This window comes from Melospiza georgiana, chromosome 5 (genome assembly GCF_028018845.1).
Source record: "Melospiza georgiana isolate bMelGeo1 chromosome 5, bMelGeo1.pri, whole genome shotgun sequence".
Taxonomy (NCBI): Eukaryota; Metazoa; Chordata; class Aves; order Passeriformes; family Passerellidae; genus Melospiza; species Melospiza georgiana.
Genome location: NC_080434.1, coordinates 33,188,068 through 33,214,216, shown reverse-complemented (window position 1 = coordinate 33,214,216; position 26,149 = coordinate 33,188,068). Strand labels below are relative to the sequence as shown.

Genomic DNA, 26,149 nt, shown 5'->3' with positions numbered 1-26,149 from the left:
GCCAGGGCCGTGCCTCCCCCTTACGTAAGGCTGCAGCTCCCCGCCAGCCCCTGGGGCCGAGGAGAGCCCTTCATGTGACCCTCAGCCATCCCCAGCAGCCCAATATTCATGTGAGACATAAAGCCTGCACGTTACATAAGCGTCTCTCCTGGCCAAGTGTTTCCTACTGCAGCAACCGAGGTTTAATTTTAACTTGCCGCTTAAAAAATGAAACGTTCTGTGGGCAGGAGGAAGTGTAGCGGTGGGAACGGAGGTTATACGTGTGCCAGCAGGAATGTGCCAGAAAGATCAGTGATGTATTTCTGTTTGATTTCCGTGGCCAACTTAAGTCTGAGCATCAGTGACAAAGTGCTCCAAGACCCATTGAACGCTTTGGCTAATGCAGGCAAAAGGAGGATTGCAAACGTCGTGAAATGCTTTTTAATTACACCGCTGCTGCCCACTAAAACACTGGCTTTTAAAGGTGTCCTAAAAAAAATAGTGTCATTTTAATTTACTTAGAAATGCACTGACCTGGCATTTTGACTTAGTCTGAAGGACAGAGTGGAAAATGCAGTTTCAGCATTTAAAAATGTGAGGTGAGGGAAGCAAATGACTGTCAAGTGTGGCCACCTAAGGCCTTACAGCTGAAACCCCTGACGTGCCGGATGGAAAGTTAGTGTTGTGTAGGATTGTAGCCTGTTTTATGTGTTGAATTTTCGTGATAGATCTGAAAGTCATCAGACTTTTTTCTGGCCTACCTGCAGCAGTGCAAGGTTTTTGGGATGGCAAATTCCTCTTGCAGCAGAAGGGAATCCCTGGAGGTTATGCTGCCTGTCTTGCACCCTCTCCAAAATCTGGCTTTTTACTGACCTAAACAGAGCCAGATTTTTGTGTGAAAATTATACCCTGGGATTGCAATTTCTGCCATAAAGAGTACTGGGATGTGACTGTATCTGCCTGCCAAGGGTTTCTTAAAAAAAAAGCAGTTTTTTTACCTCAGTTTATTTTTTTTTTTACCTCAGCCGCCCATAGTGTCACTTGAGGGGTATCCCTCCTTTGCCCACCGCTTACCCTCACAAGCCCAGTTAGAAATTGCTAACAAATATTAAGAAATATTACAATACCTTTTGTCACGTTTTGCTAAAAGACAGTTCGATGAGGAGGGCAGAAACGCCGTTAATACTTTTTTGTTCTTTTTCTGGTAGTGGTGGTGGTGGTGACCGGTGGGCTGGTACCTGGCCCCCTTTGTCCTGAGGGGAGAAGGGGGGCTCTGGAGGGGCAGGGGGTGCTCGTTTCCATGGAGGTGTCTGGGGGCACTCACACGGGCTCCTCTGAGGGGCCGGCACGGCGGGACGGCTGCGAGGGGACGCCCGTGCCTGGGGCCACGAAAGGACTCCTGAGGAGGAGCCCCACGGCTCCGAGAGGAGCGCGTCCATGCCGGAGCCCCGCAGCTGCGAGGGAGGAAGCGGCGCGGGGGCCGCTGGGGGCGATGGCGGCCGGGCGGGCCGTGTCCCCGCCCCGCGGCGCTCTCCCCGCACCCGCCCGCCCTCCGCCGCCGCTGCTGCCATTGGGAGCCGAGCCGCGCCGAGCCCAGGCAGCCGCCGGTCCCGCTCTTCCGCCATCGCCATGAGCTTCTTGTTGTGAGTAGCCGCGGCGTGTGGGGGGGTCCTTTCCTCTTGCTTTGCGCCGTCTCGTCGGGCAGGATAGGGCAGGGCAGCACAGCCCGCCGAGCGGCCGCGGCCGCCGCCCGCCCTCCCGCTCGCTCCGCTGCCCGCCGCTCCCCGCCGGCCTGGCGCCCACTCTGTCCGCTCCCCGCTCTCTCCCTTTGTGCCCCGGCCCCCCGGCGGCCCCGGGAGTAGCAGGCAGGGAGCGGCGGGGCCGCCGCCGCCGCGCCGTGAGGGCGTTTGGAGGGCGGGCGGGCGGGCGAGCGAGCGAGCCGGGCTTCCCCTTCCCGTGCGGCTTCCCCTTACGGATACGAGTTTGAAAACAGCCACGGATCACCAGCCCCGGGCACCTCCCCGGCGGAGGGGTGTCGCTGGGTAGGCGAGAGCGGGCTTGGGGCCAAACACCCACCCCAGCGGTATCTCCGAGGTTTTATGATATTTTTATGCGGGTTTCTCGTTTCTGGCGGGCAGAGGATGGTGCCGTAGCGTGGTGTGGCGCAGCTGGGTCAGGAGCTGGCGTGTGGAAGTGAGCCCCGGTGCAGGTGATGGGGCGGCCCGGGCTCCCGGGCTGGGGGAGCCCCGGTCGGGACCTGGCCGGGCTTTACTGCGGCAGGAAAAAGGCAAAAAGCTCCCTCGGGAGTCGGGGGCGACACAGGTGCGAGCAGAGCCCCACTTCTTGAAATCTTGCTTCGTGGGCAAGAACCGAATGAACTTTGGTCCCTCCCCTTGGAAACAAAGACGAGGTACTTGTGACAATTAACATAAACCGGTTCAGTGACCTATTAATTAAGGCGAAGATGCGCTCTAGGGAAAGAAGGGCGATCGAGGCGGCCGAAAAAGGCACCCCGGAAGAGCTAAGCTCCATTAGGGCCTTGTCTCCGCTGAGTGTTCCCGCACACTCCGGCTTCCCTGGGACTGCTGCCGGAATATTTGCCTGTTCTTAGAGGCTTACATTGATAACCAGCAGATGTAAACGTGGCCTGGGCTTAGAGAAGAGACTTTATCTAGAAGAGACTTTATCTCAGAGCTGGAGTGCCCTAGTAAGTTGTGTTCTCATGGAGACAAATAACCCTGGCGCTGGCTTCCTCCTCAGTCCCTGCCTTGTGTTTATCTTTCAACTCTGCCGTCCCCATCCCGCTGGCCTGTCGTGCTCCCGGAGGGATTCCGGGAGCCACCGACGGGAGGTGGGTGCAGATGATTGTCCGTGCATGGAGGCGCCGTGCTCCTAATGAGGAGCCCAGCTGTCCCTCTCCTTCGTAATTCTCAGCTGCCACGGTGGATGGAGAAAGGGGGACAGGATTTCGAGTGTCCTGGGAGTCTGGTTTGCAAATTAGAGAGCCTCTCTCCGTGGCATTTGGCTAACTGGGAATGGAAAAGCATGAAACCCTCCACCCTCTGTCACAGGCAATAATGAGATGGTTTCTTTTTTTTTCTGAAACCTAGGATAGCAAACCTTTATCCCCTCCTCCATTGTTCCAAGTTATCCTTGTGGATGAAACATAGAAATGGAGACTGGAGTTAGTGCCTGGCAAAGCTAGAAATGTTGGCAAATTTGCCTCAGCTGTTGTTGGCAGACTGCTGTAGATTGCACATAATTTGCTCATTTGCAATCTAGAAATGGGTTAAAAAAAAAAAAAAAGTTGAAAATATGCCTGCTAGGCCTCGAGGTGACCAGGGAAACTTTCTGTGATGCTGACATGAAGTTTTGGTGGGGTTTTTTTTTCATTGGTTGGATTTTTTTTTTTTTTTTAGGGATCCAGAAAGTTAGCATGACCTTTTGTCAGACTGGAGTTTTGGCTTGATAAGAGTTACTCCAAGATAGTGCGTGGATGTCTGCAGCTTTATTGATAATACCAGCTTGCATTTTGAGTTGCAAACCCCCCCCCCATTTGTTTTGCACGATACTCGTAGCATAGTCTTTCTCAGTACTTTTTCACCCTGTTGTCACTGGCGAGGAGGTGCCAGCAGTGTTTGTTCCCTGCCTCGGTGGCACTGCTGTCCTTCAGCGGGCTGATCACAATTTGGGGCTGGCTGTGAGGGTTGGATTGTCCTTGTGCAGCAGCGAGGTTTCCTGTGTGGCAGCGAACCTGTGGCACAGGTTTCTCGTTCGGCTCGGGGCTGCAGCCTGTCAGTGTGACAGCCAGCACGGTGACAAAGCTGCGCTCTCCCGCAGGCTTCCCCGCTGTCCAAGAACAGGGGGATTGTGCTGGGATAACGCAGCGTGCGTGGGGCCCCCCTTGTCCGCTGACAAATCCCTGCCTATTCTTCCCTGTTGCTAGGGCCAGTGATATATAAAGCTACATGGGGGGGGGATAAAATCAAGGGGAGCCATTGTTTTCTCTGCTTATGGGGAACACTATAAAAAGACTGTCTTGTGAGGCGAGTCACTGAATTAATACAACTGGGGTTTGACAGCAATTGTTATTTTCAGAGCCGTGGTTTTCTCTGTCTGATCTGTTTCTTCCTTTCTGAAAAGACTTTGTAAACCTCTCCAGCAGTTGAATAAGTTATCCCGAGTCTTTAAAAATAAATTAAAAATGGGACTTGGACTAGAAAATATATCCAGTTCCAAAAAACCTCTGCTTGGTGAGTTCTCTCTAAAAGGAAATTACAGCATAGTTGCAGGTAGCTTACATCTCCAAGGAAAAAAAAATTAAAGATAGTTCTGGTGGGCGTGCCATATGGTAACATGCTTGTGTTATCCTCTGCTGGCAAGACTTACATAAAAAAGGAAGCTAGATGAAAACCATTTATTTATAAAAGGAAAAGATTCAGATTTATTATTGAAGTTCTGAAATTGTCTTTTCTTTAAAAAAACCCCACAGAGCCCCCATCTTTGGATTAGTGAATCCCTCCCTGAGGTTTCCAGCACAGGGTTTTTTAATCAAGAGATTGATTTAAGTAGTTGTTGCCTGATCAGCCTTGGAAGGACGAGGAGCTGCTGGAGGTGAGTGGGAGTGAGTGGCTGTTGTTGGGGGCACGTATTTTGGTGAGTGAAGGCCAAGTTAACTTGTAAACCAGACCGGGGCAAGATGTGCTCTTCCTTCACTGCCTTGTTCTACAGCACCGTGGAGCCTGGCAGCTGCTTCTGATGCTCCACATGGTTTGTTGTTTTGTTGTTGTTTTTATTTTAATTGAAACCATACTTGCTGTGTAAATATATGTGTAGAAGGTGTAGTGAGGTAATACCTTTTTTTCCCCCTGACATCTCTTGGAGATAAATACCAAAATCAGAGCTGTTGGGTTTGTTTTGAGATAGTGGGGCCTTCCCAATTCCTCAGGCTGCTGCTGCTCTTGGAGAACATTAGGGCTGTTTGTTTTTGTCCCTTCCTCAGCTTCCCGAGGTGCCAGGTAGCTGCTTCTTGTCCAGCGTGGGCAGTGTAGCATCTGAGTGCTCTGTGAGTGCTCCTTCCGTGCTTTGGGAGAGGTGTTTATCTCCTCTCCATCAAGGACTCGCCCGGTGGACCGGTAGGCACTCCTGAACTGAAATTTGCTCATGGAAAAACCAGCGTGTAGGCATTTGCAGACTGTTAGAAATGGGAAATACAGGGGACATCCAGGTATTTCCCCTGCTGTGTTTCAATGTATTTGTTTACTTCAGTTTTGTCGTGAGGAGTGTAAGGCTACAGTGGGATCAGGACAGAAGCTCTCCACACAGGGATACGTTAACATAAAATCAGCTGCTTGACTGCTGCCCTTACTGCTGTGTCCAGTTCCTGGTGGGGTTTTTTCAGTTTTTTTTTTGTTTGTTGTTGTTTATTGTTTGTTTTGTTTTTTCAAGTACCAGGATTCAGAAGTCTCTCGAGTTTTCCCACAAATAAATTGGAGAGAGAGCTGTAAAGCTATTGCCAGCTTCCCAAGTATTTTTGTTTAAAGCCTTGGTAGCAGTAATTTTGAGTTTCGAGGAAAGCAGAAGTATTCCGTAGCGGTGGGTTTTAAACGGAATCAGCTGTGACAATCAGCTTACAGCCAAGTAAAACGTGGGGTTTAGGGTGTCACATAATGGAGTGCTGCTGCCTTATCAGTGAGCTCGGCGGCAGAGAGCGAGGAAGCTGCTGCCTGGCTTTTATTTCTGCAAGACTGAGTCTGCCTCGGAGTCACAGAGAGTGCAGACCAGTTCGGGCTGGGAGATGTCTGCACTTGGCCTGGCACTTGGAAAAACACCGTTTGGCCCTGCTGCTGTGTTTTGGGAACGCGTAGTAGGTGAAGTGAGTGATAGTCTCTTCTAAATGCTGTTAGATAGCTCCTTCTCAGATAGAAAGATTCGTTTGTAATGGAAAAAATAGCTTAGGAAGAAAGGCATTGTTCAGTGTGAAAGTTGTGTTTACTACAGCGCAGAGATGTCCGGTCTTAATTGCTTCCTAATTGTTTGCTTTTATGCCACGATTGTTTTCCCTTGTTTGTCCTTCCCTCTGTGTGTAAGTGAGCCAATGCCATTAGCTGTTTGCAGGGAGGAGCGGTGCAACGAGGTTTTGGGGGTGATTGATGTGCTGGAGAGTGGCTGGCATTTTCATCTTTATCAAACGCCTTTGTCACCTTTTACTTTGCAGACACGGTTTTGGATTTTGGGCCTCTTTGTGGCCACAGTTCCACCTGACACATACATAGTCTTTTTTATCTTGTTTGAAAAAGGATAAAATATTGGAAGCATTTGTCTGCCAGGCAGTGGGTGGCTGGAGGGTTGCAAGAGGCTGACAGAGTGAAGCTGCTTGTTTTTCTTGGAGAAGTAAATAACTGCATTAAATTTGGCCACTTTAAGTCTTCCCTCATAAGCAGTAAGGCAGATCTTGCTGCCAGAGCTATCAATAAGCCTGTGACCCACAAATCAGCCTAAATAAACCGCAGGATGTACTTTGTGATGCTTTTAGCATTTGTAAACTAAGCCACTTCCTATTGGAGCCGAGCTACAATGAACTGGCTGCTTGGCTTTTGCTCTGTTTTTGGGTTTTTCTACTCCTTTTAAATGCACAGGGAGCCTGTGGGTCATAAATTCAGCTGCTTTTTAATCTGTTTGAAGTATAACAATTTCTTTTCACAGACTTGGAAAAATTCCTCCAGCCTTCACATGTCATGACGTGGTATTCTGAGGATCCAGAGCTTTGCTTTGTCATCTATGTACACAGATCCCTCCCAAATGCTTTCCCAGGGCACTGCTGCTTGAGTAGATGTTTTGGGGAGGGGATGTGAAAGAAGGGAACGAGATCTGAGGATTTGCATGTATCCATGCAGCTTCAATTGGTTCCTGGAAAATAAGTTTGAAATAACTTGTAATTTCTTAGTGAGCTTAGGTACAAAGCGTGGTACATCTCTGTTTGCTTCAGGGCTTGGCTTCCCATTTCAAATCCATAGCCTGAGTCAGCAGTCAGTCAGTGCATGGAGAGGAGATGGTAATTTTGTGTGTCAGTCCCACCCTGAGAATTCATCAAGGTAACAGTAGTTTTTGCCTTGCAAATGTACTTTGGTGCTTCTAAAAGCAGCCCGTGAAAACGAATTCACTCACTCTTCTTGTGTCTTTTTTTCCCCCCCAAAATCCAACTGTGACCTTAGCTGCTTGTTCCAACTTTGCTTCTGGCTTTTTTTTTTTCTGGTGTGTGAGGACACTTGTGCCTTGCTCACCCTCTCTTCTCTTCCTTGTCCAGTTCACAGCTGATCTTTGGCAGGAATCCGTTCCGTTTTGTGCTCTTAAGTACCTGAAGAGATCCAGCTCATGATGTTCCACTTGAGTTTTAGTTGAGGTTTGCTTGGGTTTTTTTGTTGTCGTCTGTCCTTGCACCACTTCATCTTTCAGCGTGGTCACTTGCCTGTGGAGTTAATTGCTTGTGTCCTTGAGATGCTGACGTACAAAATCTTAATCCCTTCCCCACCTGAAGGAGAACATCTTGCAGATAAGGGCTCATAATGCCTGGATTTGTTGTCTTTATCACAAGTCTAATTCCTTTCTTTATGACAAAGGGAACAAATGAGCTTAGGTAAGCTTTGGTAAATTCCTCTTTTGCTGGAAATGGAGACAACTGAGTTTTGATATGGAAATCATTTCAACCCAAATAATGATTGAGTGGGCTCTCTATTTTGAGCTTAATGAAATAACCTGTATTTTGTTTCAGTAGCTGGTACTTTGTGTTTTTCCCACCTTCAGTAGCACAGGCCTGGTTTTGCTTGAATGGATTAATTGTTTTAGGGACACTGGATCCAGGAATCAGAATGGCGTTATTCTGTCTTTTATTTTATGGCCACAAAATACTGCTTTTTCATATGCTGAGGTGTACCTTTTAGGAAAAACAGCATCTCTAATGTCCCATTGCTAACTTTTGTGGTTGACAGCTCTTCTTAAAATTCCTTGCTGCAATGGGAGTGCGAAAAATAAAAGAGGAAAAGTCTGAATATTTAAATTCATAGCACAGTTCAGCTTACTTTGGGCTCAACTGTCAAATGCTTAAGCTTAAATAACTTCAAAAGAAATGTGGTCCTGTCTATGTAGGAGCAGTCATTCCCTCTCAGATGCTTCAGACCGGGGGATTTTCCTGATAAGATACTTTGGAAGAGATAAGCAAATTTTCCTGAAGATAGTTACCCATGGCACATACAGGATTTTATTAAATGTGGGGGTTGTGTAAGAAATACTTGGGGGTGAGATAATGCAGTGTATTTTTGGAAAGCTGTTAGATTATTCACTGCTGCCTCCTGCCCATTCCTTCTTCCTGTTGTTCTCTGTGTTATTTCTTGCCTCTAGTGAGTGTTAGTTCCTGGATGCAGACCCCATTTTGCCCATAAATCCAAGTGTCAGTGTAACCTTCTGTCTCTGTTGGAGATTTTCTGTTGGGAAGTTGCCGAGTATTTGTCCTTTGCCGCGTTCCTGTCCTCAGCCTGTTTTGCCTGGGGGTTACAGTAAAGTGCAGCCTTTTGCAAACTGTTAAACTGACTCTTTCTCCATGAAATTTAGTTAAATTTCTCCTTTAACTGCCTATTCCCTAAGCACATTAAGAGATGGTTCTTTTTATTGTGTTTAAAGGGATTGAAGACTGTCTTAATCTCTTGAGTGAAGCTTTTTTTTTTTTTTTTTTGTTCCTTTAGAAATGCCCTGATGGGATTTCTTAGGTTGTATGACTGGATTTGCTTTGTCATTCATTAAGCATCGGTTTCCAAAAGCACTGATCAGCATTTTGGGAAGCCATCCATGTTCTGAGGCATGTTCTCCAAGCACTATATTTGGTGCACAAGTAAGGATCTACATCATCTAATTTGATGCTAGAGCCAAGCTTTTATTACTGCAATTTATCACCCTCAGCGGGTTGTGGATGGCTTTCTGCAAAGCTCTGCTTCCTACTTGTAAATGTATTTACAGGGTGTGACTGTGAGCAGCAGCTTGGGACGCAGAGGGTGTTGTGTTAGTCATGGGCAGACAGATAATTCAGCTGAACCTCAGGAAATCTGCCAGGCAGGAGCAGCAGCTGGCTGTGGGGAGCAGCAGACACCTTTGGTATGGGATGCTGCTCCCTGCTCATCACATGGAAGAAGTGCTGGAGTAAGGGAATCACGGGTATCACACCTATTTCCTTATGGTTCTTTGATGAGTTGCTCAGTTTTGTACACAGGGAAGGGTAGATTTAAAAAAGTGGTTGTGCCCACTGAATGCTATATTAGGTAGATTCCTGCAGTAAAGAGGATTGAACCTTTGTGGAAACTAAACTTGGGAATGTTACTGGGTGAAGTTCTGACTTAAGCTGGAGTTCATGCTGTGCCCTCCCTTTGAGTGAGCTGATGCTAATTTACAGAAATAAGGGATCCCTGAGAAAGGAGGGGAACATTAGTGGGGAAATTGTGCTGTTTAGCTTGCAGGGAGCTTAATCAGGGGCTGAAATGTCCAAAATAGTGAACTCCATCTCGTAGGATAAAACAAGAGTTGGAGAAGTACTTCATGTTTGCCTTCTTCAAAGCTCCAGCAGCCCATGCTATTAAGCAAGTACTACGTGAATATTAGGATACTAGAATAAATATATCTAATTTGGATTGTTCCTTACACTGCCACGAGGTGTGTGTGTGTATGTACACAGTAAATGTTAATATTGAAATATATGAGGAACCTCTGATTGAAAGGACCCAACAGAACAGCAAAGACTAGTGCTCACCTTTCTTAAGAAGATCAAGTCTGTTTGTAGTAAGCTTGAAGTTTTGTGGGTGAAAACAGTGTTGTGTTTGCCTCAGTGTAGTCACTGGATTCCTGGGAGTGTGCAACAAAATATTTGGGATAATCTTGATTCCTCTGATGCCCCAGGATTTCAAATGGCTGTCAGGAGGAGGAGAATGTGCGCAGGTAGTTGGGTCTCTGCTGCAAGCTTCTTTGTTGCTAGTTGGGGTGAAAATGTGTTTCAAGTTTGGTGGTCTTAAAGCTCTGGGGAAAAGTCTGTGGGAGATTAGGGAGTGGCAGTGCAGTGGCATCCACAGTTTGGGGAGGCTGCAGCTTTAGTGCCACGGAAATGTTCCAGTTCCTGTGCTGTCCCCCTGTCTGCTTGCCTGTCCCTGCAAGTCAGGAGGGCACGACTGCCTGGAGAACCTGGATGCAGGCTTTTCTGTGATGGACACTGCTGTTCTTGGCTCTGGCCTGCCCCTCTGTGTTAGTGCTGCAGGGAACAGGGCAGGAGAGGTTGAGTCACTTCCGCAGCCATTGGCTGCCTTGGGAGTAGTTTAATTGTGTTTGGAGTGCACAGACAGGGCTCTGGTAGTATCCAGGGAGGGCAACTGTGTCTTGCATTGTTTATTTTGAGGGTTTTCCAGGAGATGAAAGTGTATTAAATGAATGTGTTGTAAATGAAACAAGGGAATTTATTTTGGTTGTAAGCATAGCAAACTGATGATGATTTCCCGGTCATGGGATGGGGTTCTGGATGCTTGCTTGTTCCTTGCACTGGGAATTGTGGTTGCTTGGGAGAAGGGTTGCATCCAAGTGGGTAAATAGCAGGAACGCCATTGGGTGGAGTTGTAGCACTCGCCAGTGCTGTAGCACAACACCTCCCCCTTGTTTACAGGCACTTTGTCAGCCTGCAGACGGAAAAGGGAGGCAGGGGAAGTGTAGGTACCTGGCTGGGCTGGAAAACAGGCTGTGGCCACCTAACGTCCTTGTGGGTTTGGCACAATGTGCAGCTGCAGGGGGAGTGAGGGCACAGGGTGCAGCGGAACCACCGCCCTCCAAACACGCTGAGCTTGTCCCCTGCTCACAGCTCAGCCAGCAGAGGTTTCCCTTCAGGGGTGTTCTGGTGCGTGTAAAAGTTGTGCTGGACCAATCCCACGTTGGCTCGAAGTCACAGTGTGTGTGTGTGGCTCTAAACTGTGTGTGTACAGCAGAAAAAAAGCATTTTAAGAATGTGGATGTGTAAGGGTTATGTCAGCTTTGACACTGAGGGGTGGTGGCTGGGGCAAGCAAAAGCAAAAACTGTTCCTTAGGGCTACCTTAAATAACTTTCTCTTTCCTGCATGTGAATCATCTGATAAACAGCTGCTCTTTTAACGTGTCAGGTCTTGTGTATAGTGGGACCTGTGCTTTTTAAGAGCTGTTCATGAGCTTGAGCCTTTTCCATCTGCCATCCTGTAGGGATGTCCAGTCTTTGAAGACAGCTTTTTTCCCTAGAAGGGGAGGCCAGATTTCAGTCCCCACCTTGATGTGTAGAGAATGAAAAATTTCATGGAAACACTGATTTCCCTGTCAGTACTCCGGTGGAAGGAGGAAATACCACACCCCTTTTGAGAAGCCTCTTCAGGTTCAAAAACCTCCAGAAAATTAAATTTACTCTCTGGTGTAGCTAATAAACAATGAGCCCCATGTGTTCTGTTCCTATAGGAATGACTATGTGTCTGGGGAAGTTTTTCAGTTTGGTGCCAATGATTCCTCCTTAAACCAAAACAAAAGCTCTAGGCCTGGAATTGCTTTCAAACCATTGCCTGACACTCTGGGAGAGCAACTGTGTTGTGTAAGGAGTTGGCAGCTCCTAGCTGCTTCCCAGAGCTGCTGCATGGAATGCATGCTGATTTCTTGCCTTGCTTTTGTTACCTGCAGATTCAAGTGGCTGGACTTAGGCTTCCTGCAGTGAATGACAATTGGTTTGGAAAAAGTTGACTTTTTGGTGCTGTAAGAACTGAAGGAAGCAACGCTTTGCCCTCGCACTGTCTCTCTTCAGAACAGAAATGTTGTGACTATTCAGTTTTATAGATAACAGTGCTCAAGTTCAGTCTCATCAGTGCAGATTTTGAACGTGTTCAGCTTAATTTTACCTGCTGTCCTTCTGATGCTGTGGTTCTCATAGGGAAAAGGTGTTTGAAGGCTGCACCTATTGATTGCATTGTCAAAAAGTAGCTCGAGCTTTTAGTTTCTATGTGGATGTGTTGGCTGGTGGAAACAAACCGCTCTCACTCCAATGTTTCTATTCTTAGCAGGATGTTATCATTTGAAGGCCTGTATTATTGTTTAAAGGCTGGAAATGTTTGGTTTTCTGGAATTTGGGTCTTGTCTTGGAGTGTTTCTGTGTTTAAAAAGAGGTATGGCGGGAGAAGGGAGACAAAGAAGTGCACAGCTAAAACTTGGGGGCTTATCTGATAAACTCACTGGTTAGCCTGTGGCAGTGTGTTGCCTAAACTTACCTGGTTTAATTCAGGTTTCCCCAAATCTGCGGCAGACTTGGTGGAAATGGTTAAAAATCCCTGCTGAAGGAGTCTGTGGACAAATGGTTGGGAGTGAGGAGGTTTAAGCTAGGCCAGCCCAAGGGCTTCTCCTGGGAGCAGTTCTGGCAAGTTTATCGTAGCTGAGGCTGGGTATTGAAGGTGCTTTGAGCACAGAACATCTGCCAGTGCTGCCTTTGAAGCTGAGATGAGCTGTTTGAGGCAGTGTGGGGTGAGCAGAACACCTCACATTTTGCCTTTCTTCTGGAAACATCCTCTTACCATCCTGAGACAGAGCAGCCTGCAGAAGGTGCATCACAAAGCCCACCCACCCCCTGCCAGCAGATGAGTGGCTCAAGTTGCAGCTTTGGAGGAAATGTGGTGCTCTCGCTGGTGACGTGGCTGCGTGGGCTCCTGCTGGTGGGAAGGGCTTGCCAGCCCTGCACACAGCCTCAGCCACAGCTCGTCATTCAGTGCCGGGCTGGCACTGCTGGGGCTGCAGATCCCTGCAGGAATAGAAGGGAGAAATCACTTGCTAGGAGCAGTCCATGTGGCAGGGAAGGGAGCAAAGCGTCCTTGGAATACCTTGAGGAGTCCCTTCTCCTTGAGAGGCTGCATATTGGTTGTGGCACGTTGTGGGGGTGGTGCAACCTGCTCCATGTTTCATAGCCTCCTTATGTCCAAGGAAAATGGCATCCTCACCGGTTTCTCTGTCCCCTCTCACTTCTGTGTTAAGATGAAGGAGAGCTCAGAGACTCTTAACAAGAAAAGGCAGGTGCTGCCTACTGTCCTAAAGCATTTGAAAACCTCTACAGAGCTGGCTGGATCCATGATGGAATGTGGCTGAAAATAGAATGTCACATGTGACCCAGGCGTGGATGATTGTGTGTGTTGGCCAACAGGCAGAACTCTTTAAAATTAAACTTTTTTCACCAATTGCTCCAGAGGTTGAGGAAATAGACCTGGGTCAAGACAACTTTCTCAATCTGCCACGTCAAACAGATCGGCATAATAAGAAAAAGTAATTTTTTTCTTGTTAAATAATAGGAGAGCTTCTGGACTAATAAGGTAATTGGAGTACTGTTTAGTAATGCAATATTTTTAACCAAACTTTCCAAGAAAAACCACATCCTGTCAAGATGGAGGCTGCATTAGGGTGTCCCTGAGTTGTGTCTCAGGGAGTGTGTTAACTGGCTTGGGTGAACTACATAAATGTATGAAATTCTGATAATTTATTGCCAAAATTGCAGGTATTTCCATAGCACGTGACAACTACCAGGCTGCAGTTACCCTAATGGCTTTTCCTTTTGGATGCCTGCCTGCCTTGACTGTGAGACCATTTCCTGCTGGCTTAGGGTGCCTGTACTGCATTGGAGAAGCAGGGATCAGAAAGGTGTTGGAGGCAAAGATGGAAGGACTCCCTTAGAGCAGTACTTCTTTCTGTTGCTACAGCCTTTGGCAGCCTATGGGAAGAATCCCCCTGTTTCTGGGAAGGGGGAGCAGGGATTAAATGCTACCTGAAGCTTTTTCCAACATGTTGAATTTTCTACTTCCTTGATTGTGGATCTGTGCAGGGTGTTCAGCAGATCTGCAGTGACTTGGTTTGTTGGCTGGCAGACTCACAGGCTGGGGTGGATACAGTGAATGCCTACCCAGAATGTCTGAACAAACTACTTGCCTAGGGAATTCCTTCACCATGCTTTCTTTGTGCCCTACTCCCAAACCCTCGTTCCTTTGTTGGGCTTACTCTTAGTGCTGAAATACAAACAATAATTGCTTGGGTTAGTTATTTCATAACCTTTTCCAGGTTGTATTTAGCTCGTGCTGGGTTCCTTCTGCTTATGCTGACACATGGAAAGATAGTGATCCCAGTCTCTTCTGCTCTCCAGATGTTTTAGGTTGTATTTTCACTCCTCATGTTGGCCAAGTGCCTCTGAAGTGACTTTGTTCCTGAAAAGACAGTAATTGGGTTTAAGTAAAGTAGTCAGTCAAGAGATTTGGGGTTTTTGTTCCTTGGGTTTTTGTTAGTTTCTTCTTTGTTCAGAGCTGGTTTGAGTCTGTTCTGGCACCACATGCAGATGGCTGGAGGGGTGAGAGGTGACAGCAACTCCCTGAGCCACAGAAGCTTCTCACTCCCACTGGGAGGCAATTATTTAATTCAGGATTTGTGTCTGGTATCCTGGCTTAGGGTGAGGTGCAGATGCCTGGGAGCAGCCAGAAGTGTCCTGTAACAGAACAGACGGGAGCAGGACGTTCCCTCCTTGTCCTTCTGGCTCCTGGTTGCATTTAGCTGCAGGCTGTGCTGCTGTTGCTGGGGTGTCCATGGCAATGCTCATGACTGTGCAGCTCTACCATCCCAGAATCCCTGGAATTCCAGCCAAGCCCTTCTTCACAGCCCCCAGGAGCCAGGATTGCTTCAGAGGCCTGTGGGAAGGGGAGGATGCTGCTGTTCCTTTGGAGCCCAGAGAGTCAGAGCAGCTCTGGGACCATGGAACAGAATCCCAGGATGGTTTGTGTTAAGAGTGACCTCAAAGCCCATCTTGTTCCAAATCCCTGCCAGGCCCAGGGACCTTCTCCTAGCCCAGGTGGCTACAAACCCCCTCCAGCCTAGCCTTGGACACTTCCAGGGATCCAGGGGCAGGCAAAGCTTCTCTGGGCATCCTGTGCCGGGACCTCAAATGAAGAGAGACAGCCCTTGCACCCCACCAGTAAAAAATTCTGTTTGGTCCTTAGAGAGATGGTGAAACATTGGCCAAGTTTTTATATCAAGGAATGAGATCTGGATAGTGTTTGTGAAGAGAATTCTGCTGTGTGGGTTTCGCAGCTTTCCACTTGCATTGGAATTCAGAGCTCAGTTTGCCCATTCTGACAGAACTCTTCTCTCAGCTCATACATGAAAATACTCAGAAATACTGACTCATTTGACACTTCCCTGCAAATATTTAATTCTACATGTTGTATTTCTGACACGTTAGGGGCTTGTGTGCCATCCAGGCTCACTGCCATGGTTTAAAATTCAAATGTCTAAATGTTTTTCCTAAGCCAGTCCATGTTCTTCCAAACAAAATTTTAGGTAAGGAAGTGATTAGGTCAGAAAATGGTTTCAAACAAGTCAGAATCCCTGCTAGGTGAGCATCCCAGTTGTTGGTAAATACCCTGTTGCAACGTGAAAATACGTGAGTGGGTAAAGTATTTCATGTTAATCCTGTCCTTACCTGGGACTAGTGTGCTTGTTTCCTTTTTGCTTCCTGTTCCAAAAGGTCTCTAAAGATTTCCCCTCTCTCTTGCAGTGGCAGTCGCTCTTCCAAGACCTTCAAACCAAAGAAGAATATTCCTGAGGGGTCCCACCAGTACGAGCTGCTCAAACATGCCGAGGCCACGCTGGGGAGCGGCAACCTGCGCATGGCCGTGATGCTTCCAGAGGGGGAGGACCTCAATGAGTGGGTGGCAGTTAACAGTGAGTCACTGGACTTCTCTTCATCACAGGGCTGTTGGAAGTGGGCTGACACTTGGGGCAGGACAGCTGTGTGTCCCTGTCTGTTCCTGGAGAAAAGGGGAGTTGGGGGGCCTTGCTTTCTACAACTTCCTGACAGGAGGGTGCAGCCAGGTGGGGCTTTGCTCCCAGGGAACAGGGGCAAGGTGACTGAAAACAGCCTCAAGGTTCAGGTTGGATGTCCAGAAGAATTTCTTCATGGAAAACATTGTCAGGCATTGGAGGTGTTGGAGTCCCCATCCCTGGAGATGTCCAGGGAACAGCTAGACATGGCTGTCAGAAGGTGGGGATCAGCCACAGCTTGGACTTGATGATCTCAGAGGTCTTTTTCCAGCCTGAGTGGTTCTGTGGTTCTGATGGGGTCTGTAATTTTCCTGAAGTTAGTTCCTTTAGTTCCTACCAAGTTTTGAGCCTTTGCTCTGGTAAGTCTCTGATATCATTCTTTTAACTTCCTCTAAAGCTGTTTGTCCAAACTCTGTGCTTTCAGGCCAAACAATGATGCCTAAATTAGTGTTTTCTGATTGCTTGACCTTGTTTCCTCCTCCTCTTCCCTCTCCCTGCTGCATAGATTTTGCCCTCTGCTCCTGAAGAATGGAGTCTCCCTTTGCACTGTGCACTTTGGCTGCCACGAGCTCTGGGCCCTGTCTGGGTGTTTGCTCATCTTTTGCCTCTCAGGCTTGATGTGCTCCAGTGGTGGTACAGGATTGATTGTGCACTGCAGTAGAAATTATTACTTGATTTAAATGTTCTCCAGTTGTTTCTGTGGTTCTGCCTTTTTTCTTCTTGCTCTTTGAGATGTTTGGGAAGTGAAACTGTTCCACTGACTCTCACCTTCCTGTTCCCAGCCCATCATGCAGTGCTCTGGTGCTCCACTTGCCACTGCTTCCAGGGCAGGCTGGAATTGCTGACACCATCCTTTGCAAAACTTAATTCACACTGCATTGCAAAACTAGACTAGAGAAAAAAGCCAGCCCACTTGTGTGAGTAAGCATTGCTCAAGATGCCTCATGTATTGCTGGCATCCTTCCCTTTTGGTGGTTCCTGCACTCTGTGTGTCTGCTTTCCTGCATGGCAGCAGTTTCCTCCCTTCCCGAGTGACTTAACTGCTGAACTAGCTGGAGTGCAATTAGTGTAATTAGTGAGCTGGTGAGGGGCTCCCTTCCCTCAGCATCCCTGCACCATGCCAGGCTCCAGCAGTAGCTGTGAGCTCCATCTGCTCACAGAGGGGTCTCATCAGGAGAAAAAATGTGTCACTTCAAGTCATTGCTTTTGCCCTTCTTGACCCCGAGAGCCAAAAACAAACATGCTCTGCCCTGCTGCTGCTTCTTGCTCTGCTCTCAACCTGACTGGTTCTTAGGGAATGACTTGATGGGCATGTGGATTTTGAGACTTCCACATGTAGGATTTGCCATAATCAGGCATTCTGTGGGAGCCTGTGTGGGTTTTCTGAACATGCTTGCCTCAAAGCATGCAGTGGGCTGTGGTTTCTGCTGGGAGCAGGGAATAGAAACTTAATTAACAGTTCCTGTGGGCACTGGAAAAGCCAGGGCTGGTGTCCTGCATCTGCTGAGCAGTAGCTGTGACTTGCTCCAGTGACATTTGCCTAATCTTGGCTGTTTATCCTCTGGAAAATACCTGTAGATAAAGTGGGTTTTAGAAGCTGATTGCAGTGATCACAGTTCCTTGTGACAGAATGAAAAAGAACTTTCTTCTCTAAGAGTTTGGAGTAATTAACGGAAAGAGTAACTATAACTGCAGGGTTAGATGGGCTATTAGGAAGAAATCCTTCCCTGTGAGGGTGGAGAGGCCCTGGCACAGGTTGTCCAGAGAAGCTGTGGCTGCCCTATCCCTGGAAGTGTCCAAGGCCAGGTTGGACAGGGCTTGGAGCCATCTGAGATAGCAGGAGGTGTCCCTGCCCACGGCAGGGGTGGAACTGGATGGTCCTTAAATTGCCTTCCCACCCGAAGTAGTCTGGGGTTGTATGAGATGTTTTTGGGAAAGCTGGGCCTTGGGAATACAAAGCCTGAGGGAAGGCACTGTCACCTAATGAGTACCTGCTCTCTCTAGTTGGAAAGCTTATGCTGGAAATCTTTCTTGGATTCCACACTTGCCAGTAGAATTTGGGATTGTAATAAAATACACCAAACTTTCAGGAAAGGAAATGACAAGGTTTTCTCCTTTATTTTTTGTCTTCCAACTGAAGATTTTGCTGCAGTGAACAATTAAATAGTTCTTGCTGGATGCTATTCCAGAAAGTCAGTGGTTGCATTCTGCATCTCTTTTATAATGGATCTTAAAAAAGCAACAACAACGGAGTTTTTTCCCAAAAACCATTCCAGAAGCTGTGCTTTACAGCCTGGGCTGTAGGAATCTTGTGCTGCAGAGTGCTAACAGGTGGTTTCCATGCTTTCCAGCTGTTGACTTCTTCAACCAGATCAACATGCTCTATGGAACCATCACGGACTTCTGCACAGAGGAAAGCTGCCCTGTCATGTCTGCTGGCCCCAAGTAAGAATGTTTTTCTCACACACTGGTGACTGGGGGCACTTGTTGAGATGATTTTTCATGTAAAAGCTTGAGACCAGCTGAGAGGAGTGCCAGGGTTGGGTGGCAAGGGTGTGAAAGAGAAGAAGGATTTGAATGTCTATTAAGTGGGTGGGAAATAGCAAGTTGATTTTTTTTGGTCTGTGTTCATATTTGTTTGGTGTTTGTTTTTTTCCTTTAACCTGGGAAGTAAATTAATTATCAAAATTATTTTTCCCCTTTTTTATTTTTCTGAAACATTAATGAGAGCTTCTTAAATGAAGATTTAAAGGTTTTATATGCAGGCATTCCATTGGGGCTTACCAAAATGTTCCTCGTAGGTATTGTAGAAATAGTAGATGCCTGAATAAGAATCCCTGTGCCCTTCTTGGATTTTTGCTTATGCTTTTGTTGAGACATCCAGTGTTTCTGCTTTTTCCTACTCTCATTCAGTTTGTTGTTCTGCTCTGGCACCAGAGCAAAATCCTGGCATTTCAGCTAAGTGTTGATCTTTTTCCTACATGAATACCACTTAAATCTTGGTATTAGGGCATTACTGGGTAGTGAGAAATCCTGCTTTTTCATAAATCCAGACAAATGGTCCATTTGATGTGTCTGGGATTTTTGCATGTTTTCTTGCATACAGTTTTAAAATGCTTTCAGACCCTGTGATTTGTTGCTGTTAGAAAAATGGGGGGTTTTTTGTCCCGTTGTGAGCAGCACCTTCATAATCCCTCATCAAATTTGTTTATGGTGAATATATTCTCCCATCAGTTGTTCTGACAAAACCAAATTTGCTAAACAAATTGAGAGGACAGATTTATCAGCTAAGCTTGCGTAAAACCTCATGTATGATCTGTAGCATACAAACCCTGTGGTTCACCCGGGAGCTGGTGTTGTCACGCTCCCCGTGTTGGGTGTGCTGGGGTTTTTAGCACCATCTTTCCAAGGTGATGCACCATGTGCAGGCCCATCAGGAGCGGCTCCCTGGTGCTCAAGGCCACCTTGTCTCACCCCAGGTACGAGTACCACTGGGCAGATGGCACCAACATCAAGAAGCCCATCAAGTGCTCCGCACCCAAGTACATCGATTACCTGATGACCTGGGTCCAGGACCAGCTGGATGATGAAACGCTCTTTCCTTCCAAAATAGGTGAGGGGGTAACTGCAGCTGAGCAGGGCACTCGGGTTACCCCTGCACAGGGACACTCCAGGGGTGAAAGGTCTTCTCAGTGCTTGATGTGTGGGGCAGGTTTGGGAGGTTACATTATCTGTCTGCACACACTTATCTTTGAAGGTGTGTTATAATGCATGAACTCTGACCCATCTGTTAGTGCTCCTAATAAACGCCTGTCACAGTTCTGGGTGCAGAAGTATATCTGGTGTTACATTCATTTTGTTTAGAAATAACATCAGAGGGTCTCAGACCCTTCTAACCAGTAACTGGCAGCTTTTTGTCACAGAAGGGATATCTGGTTGTCATGACAAACTTTCAGGCCTTATCTCCAAAGAAGCTGAATTGCAGCTTTGATCTTAAGTTGATTTATTTTTGCTTGGTTTTCTTGAAGTGAAGGTAAAAAATAGATGTTTTAAAGAGGCTTTCTTCTGAAAAGCAGGAGGGAAATAATGACCAACCAACAGTTTGGGAAAGATAACAGGGTGGGGGATCTTTTAGTTGCCTTAACTTTGCAAATAGTTTCTGAGGCTTTAGACACGTTTTCATTAAGCTTCTTTAGACAAAACCCTGCCTTCAGGGAGAGATTCAGAGGCTGCAAAATAAGCAGCTAAGTATGAACTTCCCGTGTGCTGCAGCAGGCAGAGGAGGAAATGCCATGTGCATGTGTGCAGGGCAGGCTGCAGCAGGAGCATGAGAACATTGATGGTGGGACCTGCAAGCTCTGGGGAGGTCCTGACTGGCCCCAGAGCATCCAGAGCCTCTGGCCTTCAGGCAGGACTTGAGGACAGACTGCAGGAGAGCTAAGCTGACTGGGGAGACTGGTAGGTGAGGAGGAGCTAGGCAAGTTTCCTCTTTTCAGAGGGTTGATACAGATCTTTTTTTAGCCTGCGGAACTGAAGAGTTCATGGCTCCCAGCAGCCACCTGCCATTTTACAGCCGGTTGCAGTAAAACCTGTGCAGTGACAAAGGTCTGCTGTTGGAACTGATTCCATCTGCCCTGGCCTGTAGTGGCTTTCACAGCAGACAAACATGCCTGGCAGTTGGAGAATAAGCCCTCTGTTTCATTCTCCCCAGGCGTACCATTCCCAAAGAACTTCATGTCAGTGGCCAAGACAATTCTCAAGCGTCTGTTCAGAGTTTACGCCCACATCTACCACCAGCACTTCGATCCGGTGATCCAGCTGCAGGAGGAGGCACACCTTAACACTTCTTTCAAGCACTTTATATTCTTTGTTCAGGTAAGGACATGGCAAATGGTGTTCTCCCTTCCAAGCTACATTATCCCCCTTCCCTTGTGCAAAAAAAAAATCGGCATCTTCTTAGGTTCCCTTCCTTTAAGAAGCTTCAGGCAGTGGAATACTTGGGGTCAGCGAGTGGCAGATGGGCAGGGGAGCATGCAGTGGCCAAGCCTGGGCTTGGACGGCTGAGTGCCAGATGAGCTCTGGCTAATGAGGCTTCTCACCTCAGCTGTACCCACAGAACTGTGTGTTTTTCTCCTCATCCCTGTTCCAGGAATTCAACCTTATTGATAGAAGAGAACTTGCACCACTTCAAGAACTGATTGAAAAACTCACCTCCAAGGACAGATAAAAGGAAGAGGACTTCTTGGAGTCACTTGTTTCTTTAAGCGAGCGTGTGGTATTTGTTTTTTGTTAATTGTTTTTTTTTTTTAAAAAAAAAAAACAACAAAACAACCCCCCTGTGCTGTTACCAGTGACAGCTGAGATCTACTTTTCTGTGCTTTTATTAGGGGAAATCTTTTCTCTGTTAGTGATATGTGGTAAATAGCTTTTTTTTTAATTAATATTATTTTACTGTTGTTATTCATTGTGGAATTTCTAGCAGGTGCTGAGTGTTTATTAAGGAAACGTGCTTGGTTGGGGGATTGACTCTGCTGGTGGATGGGTTCTTGTGTTGTGTCAGTGGTAGCCCATTCTCATGAAGTCCCTGGAAGACTTGCTTACATTCTCTAAGTGCCTTGGCAGACTCACTTCTGAGGTGCAAAGCACATACAATACTGAACATTGCTGGAAACAGAAAACATGTACTAACACCCAGACACTTACTGAAATTTGTTTTAAAAATATATATCTATGCTTACACTAGGGAAAAAAAAAAGCCATAACTTGCTGAAATCAATGATCTCCAGCTTTTAATACAAATACTTGTCTTATTTTTTTAGAGATGAATATAGAATTTTTCAAAGCTAGATTACTTCTTAGGAAGAAAAGCAAAGTGCTCGCTAAAGTGAAACAGTGAAGGTGGTGTCAAAATTACACAGGCCTTGTGCTTAGCAAGCAGTTCCATGCCTGTGCCATGGCACTTGGCACAGCTGCTTTTATTTTCTTAGCAGGAGAGCATCAGTTGGGTCAGCCAGCTTGTTAAGTTCCCTTAGCAGTTGCCAAATGAACAGGTAGTTTGCACAAATACAATTAGGGAAAATATTCCCTAGAAAAAATTGCACTGGGATAGTAGTAATAATAATAAGGAAAACCTGGCTTGAAAAATAACTGCTGGAAAGGTGTTTTTAAGTTAGGAATGCAAAGCCTGGCTCTGAGGAGGGGCTCTGGTGGCCAGTGTTTGCTGTTGGAGGAAATGTGTCTTGGAGGGGAGATAATTCCTGGGGCTGATGTTACTGTGATGGTGTTCTCCCCTGTTTAAAACCACTGTCCATCTTGAGGGAGCTCTATCTGTTGGGAAAAGCAGCAGGAGCAGGGGAGGGAGGCCAAGGTAAGCACATGGCAGAGAGGTTGAGCTTCTGTTTTGCACACCTTGGCTTGACCAAAAACGCTGAGTAAAGATGGAGCTGGCGTGCAGGAGCCTGCAGGAGAGGTGAGTGGCCATTGGCATGGGCAGCAGGGAACAGCTGAGCACAGAAGTGACTCACTTGGGAGCTGCTGGGCTCCAGTGAGGGATCCTGATCTTCTGGCTTTTCCTGTGCCACCATCCGCACAACAGCGTCAGAGCCACCCGTCTCCCAAATCCAAACTGCTCCATTTGGACACAGAGCAAGCAAGGCAGGAGCTCCCAGGTGCTAAACAGGGGATGCCTCCCATTTCAGGGTGGCTCCTTGGTTTGCTGTCCTGTGCCAGCAAGCAGCAGAAAGGATGAAGGTGTAGAAATGAGGGTTTGTGTGGACTTGGCAGTGCAGGGTTTCATGTTCCTGGCACACTTGTGCCCTAGGAGGGCTTAGTTCTTGTTGTTGTTGTTGTTGTTGCAGTTTTTTTCTTTTGAACAGCCAGTTCTAGAAATCCAGAGGCATCTGCTGCAGTTCAGCTCATAAGAATTGGAATGTATCAAAATGAGTCCTAGGTGGAGAGTGTGTTTTTTTAATTCAATATCTGGCAGTAGAAAGTCTTTGACCAAATAGTTTCTAGGCACGTAATAAAAGCTTGGAGATCATGATTTGCCTGACAGCTGTATGAACACATTGTTTAATTCCACAACACTTGAAAAGAACATCACTGAGGATGTGTTTGCAGTGGTGGGGATTTAGGTCCCCGTGCTGTTTCTTTTTGCAGCTTTTCATTGTTGTTTTGCTTCTGAAAGCTGTGGGACCAGAAGTTGACGTGTGTTTACACCCTTGGAGTAAGGGCACATGGAAATGCCACTCAAAGGAACCTGGATCGAGTGAATGTGTTTATAAAATAGTGCATTTAGGGGAGGAAAAGGAGGGGCCACCCCCTGCCCCTCCAAATAAACCCCAGAGAGGCCAACCCTGCTCTGCTCCAGGCCTCCACTTTGGACTTTGAGGGGTGAGGAGCGCTCGGGCACAAACCTCCCAGCTTTGGTCACGGGGAGCAGAAAGTGCCGGCAGGGTTGAACCAGGCTGTGCTTCCAGGGCTGCCTCAGGCCCTCCAGTCTGGTGGGGTCCCCAGTTCCTGTGCTTTGTGGTGCTCTGCTGCTCCCAGCACGTTGCATCTTGTCAGGCCTTTCGGTGGTGGCTCCTCCCTGGAGCTGGGCATTGCGAAGGGCCGAGCCCAGGGGTGGATGGATATGGGATGTGTGTCCAAGTCTTTCCAGTCCCAGTCAGGGATACAAGTTATTCCAGCAAAGAGGAACCAAGCCACTGCCTTCTGCTGCTGCAGGTGGCTGAGGGGACAAAAGAGGTTCTGAGGGGCAGGCAGCCCATCTGCAAGTATCCAGTTTCTTTTCCTGCTTACTATGCAATGTAGAGCTTTGAACTTCTGCTTTTCTGTGGAGATGGAGAGGAGCAGTGCCCTTACTCAGTCCTTGGGAACTGAGTCCTCTCCCAGTGTCCCTGACCCTCAGTTACCAGGTAAGGACACCTATTTGCTGCTATGGACTCAACTTACCTTTCAGATTGTTCCTTTCTATTTCTCATCCCTCTTCCTTTCTCCTGGGTCACCGGACACAGTTCTGCTATAAATACATCCTTATGGACAGCTGTGTTTTTCCTTGCTGCCCTCTCCTCCTCCTCTCCTGCCTGCCAGAGTGCTGTTTCTGTACATAACTCCCCTTTAGGTTGGATTAGCTGAGGAGCTGCAGCACCAGCAGAGATTCCTTGATTTTTTTTCCCCACTCAAGTATTCCCTTTTGCACCAGATCTCGTTTCCTTCACTGCTGGTAGCAGTTGTCTCTTTTCCAGTCCTTCACTCCTGAAACCACTGGCAGTTTTATGGATGCCCATCCTTTTTTCCTGGATATCTTCTCTTTTAACACGAGACTAACTTTGGTGATTTTCAGTGTTAAACCTCCTTCTTCCCCCGCTTTCCTTACAGTTTCCTCTTGCCAGGTTCAGTTTGCAGCCTAGGAAAATACCCAGTTACCTTATTTTGTCGGGAGAACCGATTCCCCAGATTGTTCATAGAATATTGTATTTTTAGGGGAGATTAATTTTTTATAGCCACTGAACTATACTCATTATTTTTGTACGTTTGCAACTTGGGGACAATTTTTCCGAGCTGTGTCGCGGAGGGGACGTTTGTTGTCGTGGCTGTTGGGAGTGCTGTGCTTGTGTGGTGCAGGGGCGCATGCCCTGGGAGAGAGAGAAGGATGCAATAAAAAGATTTCCATGAAAACAAACGAGGTTTGAGTAAAAATGAACGAGGCTTCAGTAAAAGGCCACTTTTGAAGGTAAAAAAAGAGAAATTAATTCTGAAAGCGACACTAACCTTTCCTCCTCCTTGAGAATCCTGAAACATGTGGGACAAAACTCAGTGTAATGTGTAAAATGCAAGGAGAGAACCCTTACTGTGAGCTAACTGTGCCAATACCGCTTCAGTTTGTAGTCACTGATGGAGATTTCAGTTCTGAACGAAAACAGCTTCTGATTCAAAAAGAATAAGTTGAATGTCTGAAAACCCGCACCGTGTTTATTTGAGAGTTGTAAATAATGTATACAGATGGTTGTATGTGATGGGGCAAAATATTTAAATCCTAGGGTTTTTTTTTTTTTTCAATAAGAAACTGAAGGCTGTTTATAAGAGAAAATAAATAGCTATGTTTGACCATGACTGTCTTTATTTCCTTCTCCTCGGTGGTCTCCTCCTTGGAAATAGGTTTTTCCCCTCCCCTCTGCATTGGACACGTGTGACCAGGACACACCCAATGGTGCTGTTGGCTGGTTGGTGCCACAGGAGGTGCAGCAGACTCCACTTTTGGCCCTGTCCAGCAGCACAGGGCCATAACTGCCTTGCTGCTGGCACCCATCCCTTTGGCTCAGGGTTTTTTCCCCCTTTACCTTGGTTCTCTTTGGGTTCGGTGTCTGTTTGGGAGGTTTTAGGCTTTGATAGAATCCCACATTGGTTTGGTTTGGTTTGGAAGGGACCTTACAGCCCATCCCATTCCAGCCTCTATCTACCATGTGCAGGGATGTAGGGGGATAGAATATAAGTAAATAAAGGTAGTGTAGAAAGTAATCTTATCCCCTAAAGAGTTGCAGCTGGGTTAATTATTACAGATGAGGAGCAGGCCTGACTTTAACAGGCCACAGCTGTAGCCAATAATAAGAAGAGTGTTATAAAAGAGTGGGTTGGTTGGTTGGTTGAGGGGACCTGGAGTCAGTTGGTTGCTGTAAGAAGAAGGAAGAGTCAGTGCTGAGAGGAGCTGCCTACCAGAAACATCAAGGAGGTACCAAACTCTAGCAATGTGGAACCCTTGCAGTGTAATGGCAACAGAACTCTTGCAATATAATGACAACAAGGGGACAGCTCCCACTATCCCAGGCTGCTCCAGGCCCTGTCCAGCCTGGCCTTGGGCACTTCCAGGGATCAAGGGGCAGCCACAGCTGCTCTGGGCACCCTGTGCCAGGGCCTGCCTTCCTGAAGTAAAGAATTCCAGCCTGAAGCAAAGATCTCCTTCCGGAAGTTGGCTATGTCTTCCCAATGATTTTCAGTAACAGCCCTCTAAGTTCAAGTGCCGGCGATGTCCTTAGAGCCAGCTCTCGTGCCAGTGCCAGGCCATTCCCGGAGGGGTTTTGAAGGCATTCGGTGACCGGCGGGTGCCTTTGTCCCCCTTTCCGGTTCCCTTCGTCCCCGCGCGCCGGCAGCGCGAGCAGCTCCTGGCGCCACCGACGCGCTCCGCTGCGGGCGCGAGCCGATGACGTCAGCGGCAGCCCCGGCCAAATTTAAAGGCGGCGCGCGCCAAATTTGAAGGCGGCGCGCGCGGGTCCGGGTCCGGCTCTCGCGCCCCCTCAGGCCT

The 26,149-nt window shown here is 47.4% G+C and overlaps 1 protein-coding gene across 1 annotated transcript; it reads left to right on the top strand.

The window, feature by feature from the left end:
- Positions 1-1,538: 1,538 nt before the first annotated feature.
- On the top strand, positions 1,539-24,960 carry MOB1B (MOB kinase activator 1B). Its single transcript, XM_058024769.1, has 6 exons — positions 1,539-1,622; positions 15,584-15,750; positions 18,201-18,294; positions 19,329-19,462; positions 20,561-20,724; positions 20,999-24,960. Exons 1-6 carry the CDS (start codon positions 1,609-1,611, stop codon positions 21,074-21,076), a joined length of 651 nt encoding a protein of 216 aa, XP_057880752.1. The 5' UTR covers positions 1,539-1,608; the 3' UTR covers positions 21,077-24,960.
- The last annotated feature ends 1,189 nt before the right edge of the window (positions 24,961-26,149 follow it).